The sequence below is a fragment of the Sarcophilus harrisii genome, chromosome 4, assembly GCF_902635505.1.
Source record: "Sarcophilus harrisii chromosome 4, mSarHar1.11, whole genome shotgun sequence".
Lineage (NCBI taxonomy): Eukaryota > Metazoa > Chordata > Mammalia > Dasyuromorphia > Dasyuridae > Sarcophilus > Sarcophilus harrisii.
The window spans coordinates 94,908,458-94,927,300 of NC_045429.1; the positions used below are offsets into that span (position 1 = coordinate 94,908,458).

Consider the following 18,843-nt stretch of genomic DNA (forward strand, 5'->3'; position numbering starts at 1 on the left):
TGTAGAGCACTTTAAGGAAGAGATGGCTGTATTGGTTTGGGGGATAGGATAGCAAGTGCTAATTCAAAAGAGAATCAAGGGATCTTCCATCGTACTGCTGATCCTCCTGTGTGGAAAAACTGTACACATAAATTGGCTGCAGTAGTGCCTGATGGAATGTAAGCCCTTCGAGAGTAGGGATTTTCATTTCTCTTGTTTGTAGTCCAGTGCCTGGCACAATATCTTATTAAGTTCATAGTAAGTGTTTAATAAGACCTTGTTAACTGATTGACATGCATTTTACAATTCATGTTGTATTGAATAGTATTTTGTGCTGAAAGACACCCTAGAGACCATCTAATTTACCCTTCTTATCTATCAAATGCAGAAGCCCAAGATGAGAATTGAACTCAGATGCTCATTTCTAAAACAGAATTTTTAGGAAGTTGGAGGTTTTTGGTTTTATTTTTGGTTTGGTTTGGGTTTTTTATTTGTTTGGGGTTTTTTGCAGAAAGAGAAACTGAGGCTAGGAAAGGTGAATTAACTGAATTTCATATATAAAGAATAATGAAGCTGACATCACAACTCAGGAATCCTAGAGCCCTTTCTTTTTTTGATGGTGGATTAGGTTGAGCCTCTGAAGATTTGTTTTCCCTTTTTAGCAAGAAGGACCCCCATTATGTTTTCTTGTTGAATGGGCATTGAATTGCTTGTATTAGGAGCTTTTGAAATCGAGGAGGGAAGGACGTCCTGTTTTTTCTTCTCACTCGCGTCAAAGTAGTTGAGAGGAGAGACCTTTAGAGGGAAGGCTCAGGGAGGGCGGGGAACTCTCTGAAACTAGAGAAAACTTAAACAAACTGTGGCCAGCCGAGTCAGCATTCCTCACACACAGTTGGTCCTAATTAAGGAGACCGGCGTTAAGCAGCTCAACTTTCGGTTCTTTATTCTTTACTCGGGCCCCTGCCAGCTGACATGGCAAAGCTTTAACCCACATCTCAAAAACTCATGTCTGCCTCTGCTCCTTTTTGCAACCACCTATTCTCTTCACCTCAAGTCCCCATTAAGTTAAAGTGATTCCCCTTGGGTAACCCCTAATCCAATTGCCTCCGCTCTGCTCCCAGGATTGAGCAGCTAGGTCATCATGCCATTGGAGAAGCACCAATAAAACGCGATTTCATCACAAAAGAGAATCTCTCCGGGATTCATTTTGTAGCCACATCAATGCATCAGTGCCTCTTGGGAATAATCCCCTTCCCTTTGTCTGTTTGGTTCCTGATTTTCTTAGTCTTATCCTTCTAGCCCTGTTCTTATACTCACATCCAGGTAGTGCAAATATTTCTGGAAGATTACTTCAGAGCCTGGAATTGACAGTGCGGGCTTCTGAGCCCATGTGAATGATGTGGGTGGTGCTGATATTCCAATGAGAATGAAGCCCATCGATAAGAAGAACTGGCCAGGTACCAGCCTTAATGCATCAGGGATAGCACCAAAAGGAAATAATCTAGCCCCATCCTCTCATTTTACAATGAGAAAATCAAGTCCAAGAGATTTAAAAAACATCAAAAATCACACACATTGAAATAAGCAGAACCAGAATTTAAATCTGTGCCTTCTGACTGCTATAAATTGAGTATTCTCGTCACTACTGGAATGATATTAAACAAGATACCATGTCCTATTTTAATGGTGAGGGAAAGGAAGCTCTGAAGCTCTCCTGTGATCCTCTTGGAGCATCTGTTATGAATGAATGAATGCAAATACATTGGCAGGTTTGCATCTGACCCACTTCAAATACTGGCTATTAATGTAAATGAAGAAACCTGAGGTTTCAGTCGGGTTGCATCATAGTCTGCCTGGACCACAGAAAGTAGCCTGAATGTTTCTGGGCCCATGGGTCTTCCTTCTCTGCCATCACCATGGAATTCCAGTCCTTAGAAGAGAAGAGAACGAGATGAAGCCTGAATGTTAAAGATCACTCAGATTGCCAGCTATGGCTAAATAGGATTCCCAGTTGGGGTCAACTAGATAAGTCTTCCCATTTCCTTTTTCTTGACTTCAAATATTGAAAAGACAATATTCATATCTCCCCTCTTATTCCAGATTATCATCCCACGGGCTTGATTTTTGTACTGACCAGGAGGATGAGCATGATAGGAATTCTGGTTAAACTTAGAAAAGGGAAACAGCATGACCAGCCATTAGTAGGAGATACTGGAGAAGGAATGTAAGAAGTAGACAAGGATTGGACCAGATACCCTAAAATCCTGTGAACGAATGCCTCAAAGATAAACAGAAAAAATTAAAGTACAAGAATACTTTAAGCGTCACAAACACTGAATTTTCCTGGATTTCACTTTTTTAGGGGCTGCCCTTTAGAGAAAGAACTTCCCAATCTTTACCCTGGTCCCTAAATCCCTCCTTGTCAGAGCTAAGACATACTGTCTGAAATGTGGAAGTAGATAAAGAAAAAGCCAGGACTGCTCTGGAGTTTCTGTTTCCCACACAAGGGGAATTCAGGAGAACAGTAAGAAAGCAAGGTGCCTGATACTACAGAACCAGGAAGCCTGAGAACTGAATCCTGGGTTTGGGGTCTAAAGCCTGAAATCCAGCTATCATATGCCATTCCCTCAGCATTTCTGGGACTCAAATTGGTGCCTTGGAGAAGTAGATGTATCTTTAGCAAGTTGCTGACATTGTTTAACCACATTCTGAAAGTGGTCTAAAGAAGAGCCTACTACATAAAGGTGTCAGATACACTTTCTTTGAGTCTGTCTTGCTTCAGAGAAAGAACTCAGGTCATCCTTCTGAATCTCTCTTTGTTGCATGATCATTCCCCTGGATTAAGTCTTGGCAAACTAATCACCTAAAAATTTCAAATTGGCTCCTTCCTTACCCTGCTCTCCCTCCAAATCCCAGCTCTGCACAGTTCATCTCTCTTCCCAACTCCTGGCTTTGTTGACCAGATCAGGCCAGCTTGCTATGAACTGGGCCAAACCACAGACATGTAATGAGGCAGACAGTTGACTCCCCCTCCCCTCCCTTGCCATAGAGTGTGCTGAGGCCAGCTGGGGGAGCAAAGGAAACTACTGGCTTTAGGAGCCATCGATGACATTTATATCATGCTTTAGTGTCTAAAGCATTTTATTGATCTCCAAAATACAGGCATTATTCCCCTTTTTTACAGATGGGAAAAAGGAAATCCAAAGAGGTCTATTTGCCCAGAGGTTACCCAGATAGGGGTATCAGTAGGAATCAAACCCATTTTGGTTCTTCAAATTCAGTATACTAACCCCATCTTCTTTATTTGTCACTTTATTCAGTATTCAAATATAATGCTGATATTTGTACATGGCTTTGGTTCATTCTCAGGGCCAAATATCATGTCTTCCACTTCCTTCTTCATTTTCTCATTAAGTCTCCTACACTCTAACCTAGCATTTAGTCATTTAAGCATCCAAGTGTCCTTTTTAAGAGTTTAATGTAAAGTGAGTGGCTAATAATTTAGCCCATGATCCCTTAATATGACCATGTTTAGTACTATCAAAGGGAAGAGTGAGCTAGAGTTTAAATGCAAACCACAGGTTTTCCTGGCCAGAGACCAACATAACTACTGTAGAAACTAATGAACTCCATTTTCTCAAAAGTTGACATTTCAAGGACCAAGAACTCCCCTCTCTGGAAATTGTCACCTTTTGGCAGATAAAACTCCTCCTTTGAACCCACATGATATTTTATAACTCCCAGAATACACATTCTACCTTGTATGATAAGTCGTTTGCACATTTTATCTTATCTTACCTTTAACATAAACTATAAACTCCTTGAGGGGGAAGGACTAAGTGACAATCTGTAATTTCCTGGAAGCACTTCGAATAACTGATTGATTCATTGATTTCTCAAGTGCTTTACCACATAGTAAGTAGGTGCTTTGAGTGTTCTTCCCCCATTGTAGACCTCAGGAAAGGCATGGGTAGGAGGCAGCTGGGAATGAACAAAGTATCACAGATCTGCCAGTGCCAACTTGAATGCTTCCCTCATCCTCTCTGGGTGTGGTTCATTCATTTTACCACTATTGTTTACTAAAAGAACCACTGGATCAGCCAGTGGTCAGAGGCGTAGACATGCTAGTTCCTAATGCTTATGTCATAAGTAAGAGAATGCTATATAAAGAAAACAGTTTTTATTCTTCTATCCCTAGAAACTGCTGGAGTTTCAGAGATATTCTGGGGTTTTGCATGGACTGGGACAGCCCCCAAGAATACACACACTTTTATCTCTTTATTCTCATTCAAGAAGGATCCCACCCCAAGATGTTAGCCTAGATTAATTCTGCTTTGCCATGAGTCAGATTCTAGAATCCCAGTCCAAACTGGACCCCAGGGACTACCCCAATTCAGACCTGCCCAACATGACAGGGTAAGGTCACAAACCCCTTGATCCTTAAAGGCAGATGGCAAATGCATCATTGGATTTGAATCATTCCTCAGACTAGGTGAACTAAGGTAATTCATTTAACCTCTCAAGTGTCTCTTTCCTCATCCATAAAATGAAAGGGTTGAACTACATGCCTCCTGAGATTTCTTCTATCTCTAAATCCATGCTCCTATAATCAAAGGAAAGTAGTACTGAAGTATGTTTTGTCTCCCAGGATGAAAGGGCATCCTGCCAGGTTCCCCTGGCACCAATGCCCTCCTGTTTATCTCACCTGATCCATCACTCATCAACCCCAGCCAGTGAAACAAGGCCAGAAGTCCAAGCATTGAGAAAAGACCTTTCTTGCCTTTGTCCCATGTGGGTTAGATCTGCTCGCTAGAACACAGATCCCATTGTCGGTGTCGCCATGGGGTCTGAGGGACCTTCCAAGTTTGTCTCTGATTCCCTTTCATGACCGATTTAAGGCTTCAGATCCCAAAGCCTGTGCTGTCTGGACAGAGAGGCTCCTGTTGTCATGGAGACTGCCTCTGGCTTGGTTGGCACAGATGGCTCCTCTCTTTCCAGGCTGGTAAAGAAGAGGATACAGGTATACCCAGTTCTGAAGAGAGGAAATTTAGCATCCTAGCCTATAGCCCCAGAAGGAGGGGAAAGGGAATCCAATAGGAAATCAGCAACAAGAATACACTTTCTACACCTTGATTTTCCAAATGTATCCTTCTTCCACCCTTGGCCTGGTATCTCCTTTACCTTCAGAGTTTCTCCTCTGCAAGGCTAGCAGACAAGCACAGTTCACACCTGATAAGCATCATTTAAAGCAGATTATTAAGGAAGTTTAGCTTCTGTGTTCAACAAGGGTGTATGCTCTTTCAGGGTAGCAAAGTAATCACTTAATTCAATTCAACAACTGTTAGGGGAGCACTGAGTACTTTTTCAATCCTGATTCTCACCCTCTGATTATTTAACCTTCATCCAGGCTCCCTTGGTCATTCTGGGGTGGCTTTCCCCGGACACAAGGAAGAAGTCTGGGAGGAATGGCCAGCCCTAGCCAAGAGCCTTGTTGGTGTTGGTACTTTTCCCAGTGTTCCTTGCTCCATGTGCTTTAGTGTTTTCTCAGCCCACAAACAGGGCAGTGTTTAACTGAGCTGGCCATCTCACAGTCCCTCTTTTCATTCTAAAGAAGAGACAGGGTAGGCCAGAGTGCTCCTTCGAAGATGGATCAGAGTTAGGGAAATGGGGAACAGGCCAGGAGAGAAACCTTTGCTCTTCTCACAGTCTCAGTATGAGAAGGGTTGGAACAGCTCCAGATCTCTGAAGAGCTTTTCAGTTAATCCACAGGCACCTTAGGAGGTGGGAGGAGAGGAGAGAAGGTGAGAGAAAGGGTCCATCGGGGGTTAGTGTGTTAAAATCTGCTCTTGTCTCACCCCTAGCAGAATGGATCAAGGATTATTTGAAGATTCACTATGTTACTCATCCTCAGATAGGATAAACAAGTGGCTAAAGGGTAGCCTGTCATCACTAATAAACATCAGACAGTCAGAGATCAGCTGAATGATGTTAAAGCAGAGTTTAGAGATATTACAGAAGAACTTGGCTAAAATCTATTAAGGATGGCATTGAGAAACAGTGTTGATCAGGTAATTTTGGGAAACATTACCTGCTCAGGTAATGTTAAAAGAGAGCTGTCTATGGGTACCATTCTTCCTGTACACTTTTGTCTGATTCCTCCTCAGCTTTCTCTTGCTCAGAAAAAAATAATCCCCGTTTTCCTTATTATTTATTCTATTATTAGTTGTAGATACTGCTTTTATGCTTTTCCATGCTTCTGATTATTTTTATTGCTGCCCCAGCACAGCCTGGAAAACAGGCGTTGTCTTGGTCTTATAAACAGTTGTAAACACATTAAGATCTCTCTAGACTTCTTGGTTCTCTTTCACATACTTAGGAAATGAATCTTGTTAATACTTAGTCCTCCTGTCTCCCAAATAAACTGGGTGACAAAGTAGAAATCTTCCTAAATCCTGTTCATAATGAACAGAGAGCTTTTTCTTAAATAGCAAAGTCTGTCTTCACCTCCTTTCTCTAGATATCTGGCTTTCTTCATCTGACTTTATTCATACTGGTACCATTATTAAGCTTGCTTACCTACATCAGTTCCTAGAGGGTGCTCAGAAAAGACTTGATGATTAATTCATCTGCTGAAAGCTACTTTCCCCAGTTTCTTCCACTACTTTAGATAGTTTTAAACTTTTTTTTTTTTTCAAGAGAAAAGCATTCACAAGATTTTATGTAGAACCTGATCGAAAGGAAAACTAATAGAAAGAGAAAGTTTATTATTATGGCCAAAGCAACAGAATGCTATGACATTATTTTGTCTCCCTATTGTAATAGTAATAAAGATGGGGGGGGGGGGGCTAGAACTGTGATTTCGCTAATATGGAGTGAACTCCCAAATGAAGAAATTGCTTTTACCAATGCAGGTCATCCTGCATCTCTGCAATTTGTGATCATAGTGAGTTGCCTGGAGAATTGAAAAGTTAACTGGTTTGCCCAGGCTTATACAACTGATGTATGGGAGGGTCTGGGGGAAAATGGGGGGGGGGTGTAATCTGAGGTGAGATTTAGACTCAGATCTTCTGGGTCTAAGAATAATCCTCTAATAATTAGCAGTTACATAGTTTTAAGGTTTACAAAGCACTTATAAATATCTTATTTATGTCCTCACAAAACAACTCCAAAAGGTTGATGCTATTATTATCTCCTTTTTACAGTTGAAGAAACTGAGGTAAATAGATTAAGTGCTTGCTTATGGTCATACTAGTAGTAAGTATCTGAGATCAAATTTGAGTTCAAATCTTCACTATAGGTCTATTGTCCTATCCACTGCCTTTCTATGTGTACTATTCTGCTGTGCCAACTCTCATTAAGAATAATGATGATGATAATAACATTTGATATTTATATCAAGTTTGCAAAGCACATGTTAGTTGATCATCAACTCAGCTTTGTATAAGAATGGTTGCTTTTATTATCCCCATTTTACAAATGAGGAAATTGAAGCTGAGAGTAGTTAAATGATTGCCTGGGGCCATAGAACTAAGAAGAATCTGAGACATCTTCCAATCTCTAGGACTCTTTAACCTCCCTTGACATCATTTTCTTTATCTGCGAAATGAAGGTGTTAAACTACAATGATGTCTAAGTTTGCTGCCAACTCTCACATTTTATGATTATATTAGCCACCTGTTTTTGCCTAGTGTTATGCTAAGGACCATAATTAGCCACCACAACAGGTAGGATCCCTCTGTCCTCCTTGAAATCAATTTCCAACCGATTAGAAAACTTATAGTTCCAAGAGACTATTATTATTGCTTTGATTTTTTGTGTGTGTGTGACCTACACGCTGCCAGCATAGTGTGGTGGATAGTGCTGAGTTTAGTCAAAGGACTTGAGCTTAAACTTAACAGTATTAATAGTGTCATCTTCCTAAAGCTGAAAAGTGACCCCTGTCACTTCCAGGATCAAAAATATAATCCTCTCTTTGACTTCCAAAGTCCTTTAAAACCTGGCCCCTCCCTACCTTTCCAAGCTTATTACTTACTCCCCTCAATGTATTCTGATCATCCAGTGAAATACTTCCTTTGCTCATCCTCCAATCCAGCACTGGTTTAGCTCTCAGCTCACATCACCCATGCTAAGAACTCTTCCTCCTCATTTCTGCTTCAGGGTCCCCGATTCCCTTCAAGTGTCTTGCTTAAGTCCTACTTTCTGTAAGAAAGAAACCTTTTCCAAGCCTTCAGCTTAGTGCTTGCCCTTGGAGAATATCTTTAGTTTTTCCTGCATGTATTTTATTTGTACATAGTGGTTTTTATGTTATCTCCTGAGAACTCCTTGAGGGCAGGAACTGTTTTTGCCTTTTTTTCTTTTTAAAAATTGTTTATTTTTTTTGTTACATTTTAAGTTCCAGTTGTCTCCCTTCCCTCTTCCCTCTCTATCCTTAACTAAAGAATACCTCAATTTGACATAAACCAGACTGCAAAAGACAGACAGATAGATGGATGAATTGACAAATTAGATAGATAGATGGATGGATGGATGGACAGATAGATAGATAAACATAGACATACAGATAGACAAATAGACAGACAGACAGATAGGTAGATAGCAGACAGATGAATGGAGAGATGAACAGATAAATGAGATAGATGAACAAACAGATAAATATCTATTTAAATATCCATATTAAGCATTCTTCTACTTATTATTTCTTTCTCTGGAGATGGAGGTGGATAGCATTTTCATTCATAGGTCCTTTGTAGTTGATTTGAATATTTGTAATAACTCAGAATAACTTAGTTGCTCTCAGTTACCCTTTGAACAATATTGTTATTACTACAGTATACAATGTAACCTTGATTCTGCTCATTTCACTCTTCATTATTTCATGCAGATCTTTTCATATTTTTCTAAAAATCAACCTGCCCATCATTTCTTACAGAACAACAATACTCCATCATATAAACATATAGCACAATTTATTCAAGCCATTCCCAATTAATGGGCATCTCCTCAATTTCCAGTTCTTAGCCACCACAAAGAAAAGTGCTATACCTCTCTTTGTTTTTCCAGCCCTTAGCACATCTTGGGTACTTAATTAATGCTAATTGACTGACTGATTTACTCATTATATAACCTTAGACAAGCCACTTAATGCTTCTATGTCTGAGATTCTTCATTTATAAAATGGAGTAGGAGTTTCTAAATCTATGATCCTACAATCCATTAAGCATCTTCCCCCCCAAAAAAAAATTATCTATATATTGACATATAAGTTTCATTTTTAAATGAAACTGAATAAAAAATTAATTCTAATTTCATCACATACTTGGAGATAACTGGAAACTTGAGATGTCATAGAGACTGAGTTGTCAGGGCTTAACATTTTTTAAAAAGCAATATAATGGGTTCAAATGTGTCCTCAGACACTTAACTAGCTGTGAGATCCTGGGCAAGTCACTTTAGCTCTTGTCACTTTGCCTCTCCAGTTTTCTGGAAAGGCTGATACAATTCCTCCTTCAGCTCACTAATTAAGCATTTTCTCCTTATAATCTGTGCCAGATATTGACCACATCTCCAAGTTTCAGGTCTTATCATGGGCTTTCTTACCACCCTCTGGAAAGAATTCTTCTTCTGTTATCATTATTATTAATAAAAATGATAGTAGATTGTGTGTATGTAATGCTTTGAGATTGTAAAGCTCTTTACAAATATCTCCTTTTATCCTTACAAACTCTGTGGGCGAGGTGCTATTATTACCCCCATTTTACAGATGAGAAAACTGAGGTTGAGAGTGATTAATTGATTTGCTGGTAAATGTCTGAAGTAGAATCAAACTCAGATTTTCCTGACTCTAACATTTTATCTCCTATGGCATTTGTATACTTCTTAGATGATTGAGGGCTCAGGAGAATCTAGTGCTGAGACCCTTCCTACAGGTCACTCTGCCAATCTAGTAAGGCATTTGCATACTCTGCTTATCGAATACATTTTTGCAGCTGCTCCTGCAGACCTTACTCTAAGAGCATAACTATCTCAGTGTGTTTAATTGGATTGATTCCTCACTCCCTCCCATTTCCATTATATCCCCAAGAAATTTCCCAGAGTCCTCTCAGGCACCTCACTAACCTACACAGTCAGTGATCTGTAAGGGAATGTTGACCCTAATACTGCTGCAGAATTGACTCAGGACCCTACTTCCTCACTCCCTTGTCCCTAAGGGAACCATGTGGTACCCATCCCCACAAGCCCTGGGCAAAGAGAGCGTAGCTGCTTCCCTAGCCCCATCCCCCTCCTCCCCAGGCACCCACCCTTTTATCCCTGATCTTCACTTCTCTGCTGATCCCAAGAAAGGAATTGATTGATAGGCCTGGAGATTAACTTTCCACATGGTTGACCATGTTTAACCCTGTGTTTCCCAAGAAAATTCAGTAAGCAGAGCACTAGCCTTCTATACCACCCCTCCGATGCAGAAGCTTACTAGATGAGGATACATTGGTTGGGTGAGAAGATCCATAGGCCATGGGTGGATTGGACCTTGGAAAATGGAACTTATCTTAGCTACAAGGATAACCTGAGCAACAAAAGAAAAGAGAAGGGTGAACAATCTAGTGATACAGGGACCCATAAAGATAGCTGAGATGGATTTGTTGCTGAGAATCAGCACGTCTCTCGACTTCTACCCAATTTGAACATAGAATTCAAAGAACAGAGAGAATTCCTGTTTTTCAAACATTCTCTTCTGGGCAGATTCATCCGGATTCTTCTAGGGAGGTTACTAGTAGTAAAATCTATAAATGACCCCAGAAGCAAAAGTTATGCTTAACTTTTAAATGATATCCAAACACTTTCTACCTAATCATTCTCTGAGTACTCTCAAAGATTCCTCTGAAAATACCTCAAATTTCTAAAACTTCCCCAATGGATACTATCTTGGTTCTGGCCCCACTAATTTGGGGGAAAGGTAGATATGGTCCAGGAAAGTTCATATTCTCCCCTGTCAAACAAGGCTTCCCAGCCTCAGCCCCAGTTCCAGCCTCAGGCTGCCATGAAGCCAAAACAAAGCAAGAGTTCTCTGGCATTTATGCTCTTGAGACTTCCACAGTTCCTCTCCCAGAACTTGTTCTAAGGTCTTTCCTTATGCTGAAGTCTTCATTTCTAATAATTAGCTTCAGCTGGAAGACCCAGTATCATAGGCGTTCTTTGTCTTTGGCCCAAGAGGATGTTATAAATTTTATTTGTGTTTGATGGCCAAGGATCAGCTTTTGCCCTGGGAGGTATAACGGAATTGTTGCGCCAACCTTGTATCCTCCCCAGCCTCCTTATTCTGTAAAATGGGAAGAGTAATATCCTGGCTGGAGGTAAGTCCAAAATATAATCTTTGGTATGAGCTCAGAAGAAAATTCAATCACAGCACCCTAATAATTATATTTCATAGTGACAAAGTATAAATAGCAATGAATTAAGCACACTCTGTTCCTCATGTTTTTTCTCTCTCTCTTTCTCTTTCTCTTTCTCTCTCTTTCTCTCTCTCTCTCTCTCTCTCAAAATGTTTGGATAAATCACTGCAGAACATCCAAGCCAAATGTCCAAACCACCCACTCTCCTATTCCCAGCAACTGAGTTAAAATGAGACCAGCTGAAATCTGGGCCAAACACTCCAATGACTTGCGTGTCTGATTATTATTCCATGATATGAAACTCAAAATAAATCAAAAAAGAAAAATTTGCCAGACACTAGCTAATTCACAAAAACACATTTTTAGCTTCTTTAGTCTTTGTACTCACGCAAGCTGAGATACACCAGGGCTGCTGCCTCCATGCTAAAGAACCTAAAGATGAACCTTAATAAAAGTAATTTCTCTCACCCTCTCTCCTCTCTTTCTCTTTCTCTCTCTCTCTCTCTCTCTCTCTCTCTCTCTCTCTCTCTCTTTCCTTCTCTCTCTGTGTTTCTTCCCATCTATCTTCTCCTCTCTCCTCTTTCTTCTCTTTTTCCTCTCCTCTCATCTTTTCTTTCTCTCCTCTTCTTTTTTCTCTCTATTTCTCTCTCCCTTTCCTCTTATCTCTTCTCTTTCCCCTCTCTTATCTTGTTTCTTTTGTTCTCCTCTTCTCTCTTTCCTCCTTTTTCTTCTTTCTTTCTCCCCAAATATATACATATATATGTAAGTATACATATATACATACACATGTTTATATATGCATGTTTATGTGTGTATCTCTATTTCTAGATAAAGATAAATACATAGACACACTTACACAGACATAACAGAGCCTTATTGAAGTTTCATATTCAGCTTTAAGTCCTATACCATTGAATAGGAATAGCATGTGAAATAGTGGAAAGAGCACTAACCTAAAAAGTTCTAAGATGGGAAAAGCCTTCTAGGTTCTAGTTCCAGTTCTGCTGCCATATAACCTTAGCCAAGTCATGCCTAATTTTCTATAAAATGGCAGATGAAAGTATGTTTGGACCATGTGATCTTCTAGAGACTCCTCTGGCTCTAACATTCTAAGGTTTTTGAGTCAAGTCCTAAGAGCAATGAAATGAAAGGCTTAAAAACACAAGAAAAGGATAGAGCCCTAGAACAAATAAGGAGTTTAGAAATGAGAACACGGAGATTTCAAAGACAGCTTCCTTCTGCTTTCCTGAGGAGAAAATAAGAAAAAAAATTGATATGAATGGAAGAAAGAGCTCTTTAGCTTAGACAGAAGGTGGAACTTTTTGACCATATAATAAATTAAGCCCAGAAATGAATTTTCAAAAAAAAAAAAGACAAACATTTTAAAAGTAGCATTCTTGGAATTTAGATTTCATCATTTAGATCTCATCTGGGTCAGTCTATTGCAACAGCTCTCTAATTGGTTTCCCTACCTCTGGTCTTTCCCCTCATCTTCCACACAGCTTTCAAAATTATATTCCTAAGCACAGATCTGACCATACCACTCCTCATCCAAGATATAGAAATTTCAGTACTTCCCTGTTTCTTCTAGGACATTTAAATGTTCAACATTTAAAAGCCTTCAGTAGTATCTGACTCAAACCTAATTTTCCAGATTTAAGTTGTCTATCATTCCCCTTCATATACTCCACATCCTAAGCAAACTGTTATTATCTAGATTAGCAGTTTCATGTGCAATAATGTTTTTCCTAGTTTGCTATACTATACAAATGCTTGTTTTATTTCATAAATTCAGAATAAAATAAATTTTTAAAAACTGCTGTTACCTGCTATTTCTTATACATGACATTTCTTCTCCCACTTCCATCCATACCTTTGCATTATTTTTGGAGTGTTCTCGTCTTCACCTGTGCCTTTGGGAATTCCTAGTTTCTTCATAGTCCTAGTGTAAGGTCTTTCCTGATTCCTCTCAATTGCTGGTATTTCCTTGATATTATTTTTGTTCATATTTTGCATCACCTTATTATGTACATATTGTTTTCCCCTGAGTAGAATATAAACTCCTTAAGGAAGCTCTGTTTCATTTTGGGTTTTATTCCTCCAGTGCCTGGCATGTAATAGATACTTAATGTTGAATTGAATTGGCTCCAAGTTTAGTGATCTTAACACTATACATGGAGATAAAACAAGATTATTAGTACATGAAGCAGGATCTCTTTATAATTATATATGGATTCACACACACATAAGATATATAACAGCAGCCTTTCTCTGACAGCCTGGGCTTGTTATTCCAAGCAATTGGCCAAGAAGTTAAATGACTCTGTACATACTCAGCTTCTACCTCTGTTTGACCTTCAAGTGCCCCCAGCAGTTAACTTCTCAGCCATACCATGAGTCTGATTCATATAACCTTGAATGACAGCAGAACATAGGGACTGTCTGGAGATATAAAGTGACCCCGGCAAGAATCTGCTTAATATGACAAAAGATTGAAAACAGGGCAGAGGGGAGAGGTAAGGAAGCAATAGGGGGAAATAGGTCAGGAGGGAGCCTAGTGGAAAGTCCAGTTTCAGATTTTTTACTGTTGGAAAACATAACTAGGAGCAAAGACATGCCGGGAAGACAAAGGGGAGGGAAGTCTCCGGGCTAGGGGAAGGAGGAGGGGAGAGGAAGAAGAAAAATTAAGATAAATGGGAGAAAAAAAGATAAATGGGGTGACTGTGAATGGAGAGAAATTGCATGATTTATGTGAAACTTGAATATAGCTTCTAATAACTCTAAAAATGTATCTTTTTTTTTTTTTAAATTAATGTATTTTTGTGTTTTGGAGATATATTATTTTGTCACCCCCTACCCCACTCCCCTCTGGGGTAACTCAGAAAGGTTAGAAGTTAGCTCCATTTGCAGGGGAGAAAGAAGGAGATTAATTTCTAAGACTTTTATCTTTTCCATTGTTAACAATCTGAATACATGAACCTTCTGCCTATGATTTAAAGAGACTAGTCGTATAGATATGGAAAGGCAACATACTTTATTGAGTGTGTATCCTTAGCATCAGCATCAGTTTCCTTATCTCTAAAATGGGTATAATATCTCCTCTACCTATTTCACAAGTTCATTGCAATTAACACAGTAAATCTTACAGCACTATACTAAAATGAGTTATTTTTTTTATTTTATACTCAATTGTACTTTTCTAATTACATATAAAAATAGTTTTCAACATTCAAATTTTGTAAGAGATCAATAAAAAATCTAAATGAGGGTGGTAGTAGAGAAAATAAATATTTATTAAGCATCGACTCTGTGTCAGGCATTTGCTTTCCAAATATTATCTGATTTGATCCTCACAACATGAGAGGTAGATGTTATAATCCCCATTTTACTATTGAAGAAACTGAGTCAGGCAGAGATTGATTTAAAGTTATAAGGAGAATCGTTAATCTGGAGTGAGAAGATTAACCTTAGAGCTAATTGCTGAAAACTGGTGGACAAAAAAATGAAAAAACACTTGAAAGAGTAAATAATTGACTACTAACTTGATACTTCTGAAAACCTTGTTTTGCCATAATGTTTATTGAATTTTTTTATTTTTATTATATGGATCTGGCCTTAGACTAATAAAAATTTCCTGTGACAGCACTTTAATAAGCACTTAAAATGTACTGAGCAATATGCTCAGCTAAATGCCAGGAAGCACAACTCTTCTTGCCCTCAATAAGCTTATATTCTAATAGAAAAAGACTACATGTTTAAAAAAAAAAACAAAAAAACAAAAAACCTAGCTGAAAAGTGTAGGAAACAGGTAGAAATATCCAGGAAGTTACAGGGAAGCCTGGTTCCAGGCAAACTATGGCAAAAATCTCTCCTCTTCAATCTCAGAATCCCCAGGGCAGAGTATAAAGTTTTGTTTTGTTTTGTTTTGAGAAGGAGAGGGGGAGGTTGGATCTGAGGATGATAAAGTGAAGACAACAGGAAACGACTATACTGTCTAGAATGGCCTTAGTATCTGAAGTGACTAATTTGAGTCATTAGATTGAAACCTTCCCCAACACCTAGGAAGAGTCAGCATAAGCTTGGAGGAATGCTAGCCCCCCATAAAATGCCATTTTGGAATTTCTTCCCTGGAAATTGCACCAGTTGGTGGTCCATTGTAGCAACCCAGGGCCAAGTATAGATCTTGATTGCACTCACAGGAGAACACTGAATCATAAACAGATTAAAGCTTTATTCTCGGTCATTGGGGGTATGAGATCTCACCCCGTAGCCTTCTCCTTCCAGATGGTGCTTTACAATAAATCTTTCTTTTAAGGACAAGCTATTTTTCCAGGAGTCCGAAAAACATCCCCAGGCCCGGATCCTGTCTTAACCTTCTGGCCTTTCTCTCTTGTCCTACAGCTGGGATGAGAGCAGCAGCATCAGCAGCGGGCTCAGCGATGCCTCGGACAACCTCAGTTCTGAAGAATTCAACGCCAGCTCCTCGCTCAACTCCCTCCCCACCACCCCTACTGCTTCTCGAAGAAACTCAACTGTAGTGGTGAGTGAGTCTGAGAAATGACCAACCACAGTCCAGGAGGAGCTAAGAGACTAAGCAGACACCCAGGCCTTCTTTGAACACACACGCTGACCCATTTCCTTGTGCCTTCAGCAAGTCAGAGAGCAAATCCACTAAACTTTCCCCTGAGCCATCCATTCTGGCCAGATTTAGACTCCCCCCAGTTTTCTGGTGTTCCCCTAGTTTAGGGGTGACATGCTCAAGCAGTTAGGACTAGACTGGGAAAGAGGCAACCAAAACATCTCTTTATTTAACCATATGTTCCACAAGTATCTCAAACATGTCCACAACAGATTTCTGTCCAAATCCCCCCCTTTTCTGAGTATTTCCCTTCTACTTTCGAGGGAGATGCATCTTCCCAGTTAACCAAATTTGAAATCTTCACATTATCGATTATTCTTACATTACTGTCTCCATATGGAGACAGAATGAGGGAGAATAAAGAATATATATATATATATATATATATATATATATCCCCTTCTCTATTTTCTGTTCTTACACAGCATCATTTGTTTTGTTTATTTTATTTATTTGTTTTATTACCACTCCCCTGGATCATCACAATAGCTTCCTAATTGGTTTCCCTGCCTCATGTCTCTGCCCATTCCAATTCCTCCTCCATGCAACTGCCAAAGCAGTTTTCCAAAAGCATAGTTCTTACTTAACATGCCATTCTTCTACTCAATAATGTGTCTTCCCTCTACTGTTGGTTCCCTGATTCCTCCAGAGCCAAAGCCTTTCATAGCCTGGTCCTGTCCTATCTTGCCAGTATTCTTACACATTAGTCCCTTTCTCCCACTCTACAGTTAAGGTTTACCGACCTCCTGGCTGCATCCCCTTCTGGCCTTCCCACATGCCTGGAATGCCCTCCCTTCTCACCTCCACTTCCTAGAATCCTGGTCTTCTTTCAGGACTTAAATCAAATGACACCTTCTGCAAGAGCCCTTTCCCAGCCCCACCTCCTCTCCCTCAGCTGCTAGGGCCTACTCCTCTGAGGCAGTCCTCCATCTATTTTGCAGGGATCTTGTATGTACATGTATGTGTGTATATGTATATATGTGTATTACATAGGTATTACAGATAGATGCATAAAGAGATATTGGACTTTTGGAAAAGCAAAAATAGTCTTTGCCATAAGTGAACTAAAAGTCTAATGGAGACAACAACATAGATATGATATATATATAGAGAGAGACTATATATATAAATAGAGAGAGAGAGAAATATATAGAGATAGATATATAGAAGAAGAGAGAGAGAGTGTGTGTGTGTCCCAAAAGTTTTGGCACAATTTGAAGCTCTTAAAACTTAAAATGTTTAAATTCTTTATTTTGGGGGGAACATTCCCTGTGCATATATATAAATATAAATGGATATTTCCACTTCTATATACATAAGTATATAACATGCATATGTTGTCTCCCCCATTAGGCCATAAGCTACTTTAGGGCAAAAGCTATTTTTGCTTTTTCTTTATATTCTTACTTATTAATATAGTAACGGGCAAAGAGAGAGAGAGAGAGAAAGTGTTCCAAAAGTTTTGGCACAGTTTGAAGCTCTTAAAGCTTAAAATTTTTAAGTTCTTTTATTTTTTTGCAACACTCTGTGCATATATGCATATATAAATAAATATTTTCATATATATATATATATATATATATATATATGCACATATCATGTATGTATTGTCTTCCCCATTAGGCCATAAACTACTTTAGGGCAAAAGCTATTTTTGCTTTCTTTTTATATTCTTAATTCTTAGCATAATAATTGGCAGATAGATAGATTAGATAGATAGACAGAGTGTTTCAAAAGTTTTGGCATAATTTGAAGCCCTCAAAGCTTAAACTTTTTAAGTTCTTTAATTTTGGAGAACACCCTGTATATATATATGTATATATAAATAGATATTTCTACACCTATATACATAAGTACATAATCATATAAATGTTGTCTCCCCCATTAGGCCAAAAGCTATTTTAGGGCAAAGGCTATTTTTGCTTTATACATACACACACTCTATCCACTCTATCCACTAGCTGCCCCTTTTTCTTTATATTTTTATTTTTTAGTAACTGTCAAATATGAAATTCTTAACAAATGTTAATTTGTTTATTGATTGCAATTATCCCTTCACCTCTAAACCTGGCAAGTTGTGCAGGCAAGGTCTCACTCTTTCCGCTTCTCTTCCCCGCCCCAGTTACGCACAGACTCAGAAAAGCGCTCGCTGGTGGAGAGCGGGCTAAGCTGGTTCAGTGAGTCAGAGGAAAAGGGTCCGAAGAAACTGGAGTACGACAGCGGCAGCCTCAAGATGGAGCCCGGGACCTCCAAGTGGAGGCGAGAACGGCCAGAGAGCTGTGATGAGACTTCCAAGGGTGGAGAGCTGAAGAAGCCCATCAGCCTCGGAACCCCAGGGTCTCTGAAGAAGGGCAAGACCCCCCCAGTGGCCGTCACCTCCCCCATCACCCACACAGCCCAGAGCGCCCTCAAAGTAGCAGGTAAGCCAGGGGAGGTGTTGGGAATAAAATACATCTATTCCAGATCCCCTACTATCCATGGGATGCTTCCATATGCATTCTTTTAGGAATCCTTTTACTCTTCTTAGATCTTAGATGGACAAATCACCCTACAGGCCCAGAAATGTAGAGGTACAAGGAGCGGATTATGCCTAAAGTGCTTGCTTCAAAGGGATATGGCAAACAGCCACATCTAGACAGTTGTGTTGGTAGACATTCCCAACCAGTGCTATGGATATCTTTTAGTCTTTAGCAATATATCCCTCAAGTCTATTGTTACCAATTTTTTTCTTCTTACTTAACACTCTCATTATTAGTATTATCATTAGCCTTCCCAGAACTTTTAATGGATTTGGTCCCTTCCTGGCCCTCTTGTGTGGAAACTCACTAGAGATGTGAA

At 39.4% G+C, this 18,843-nt stretch overlaps 1 protein-coding gene across 7 annotated transcripts in view; it reads left to right on the forward strand.

The window, feature by feature from the left end:
• The window catches only part of NAV1 (neuron navigator 1), a 352,671-nt gene that overhangs the window by 294,462 nt on the left and 39,366 nt on the right, over nucleotides 1-18,843 (forward strand). For all 7 annotated transcript variants that reach the window (XM_023501863.2, XM_023501861.2, XM_023501860.2 and 4 more), the window contains 2 exons: nucleotides 15,768-15,906; nucleotides 18,128-18,425. In XM_023501863.2, coding sequence (XP_023357631.1) covers nucleotides 15,768-15,906; nucleotides 18,128-18,425 — 437 coding nt within the window. The remainder of the gene's footprint in view (nucleotides 1-15,767; nucleotides 15,907-18,127; nucleotides 18,426-18,843) is intronic.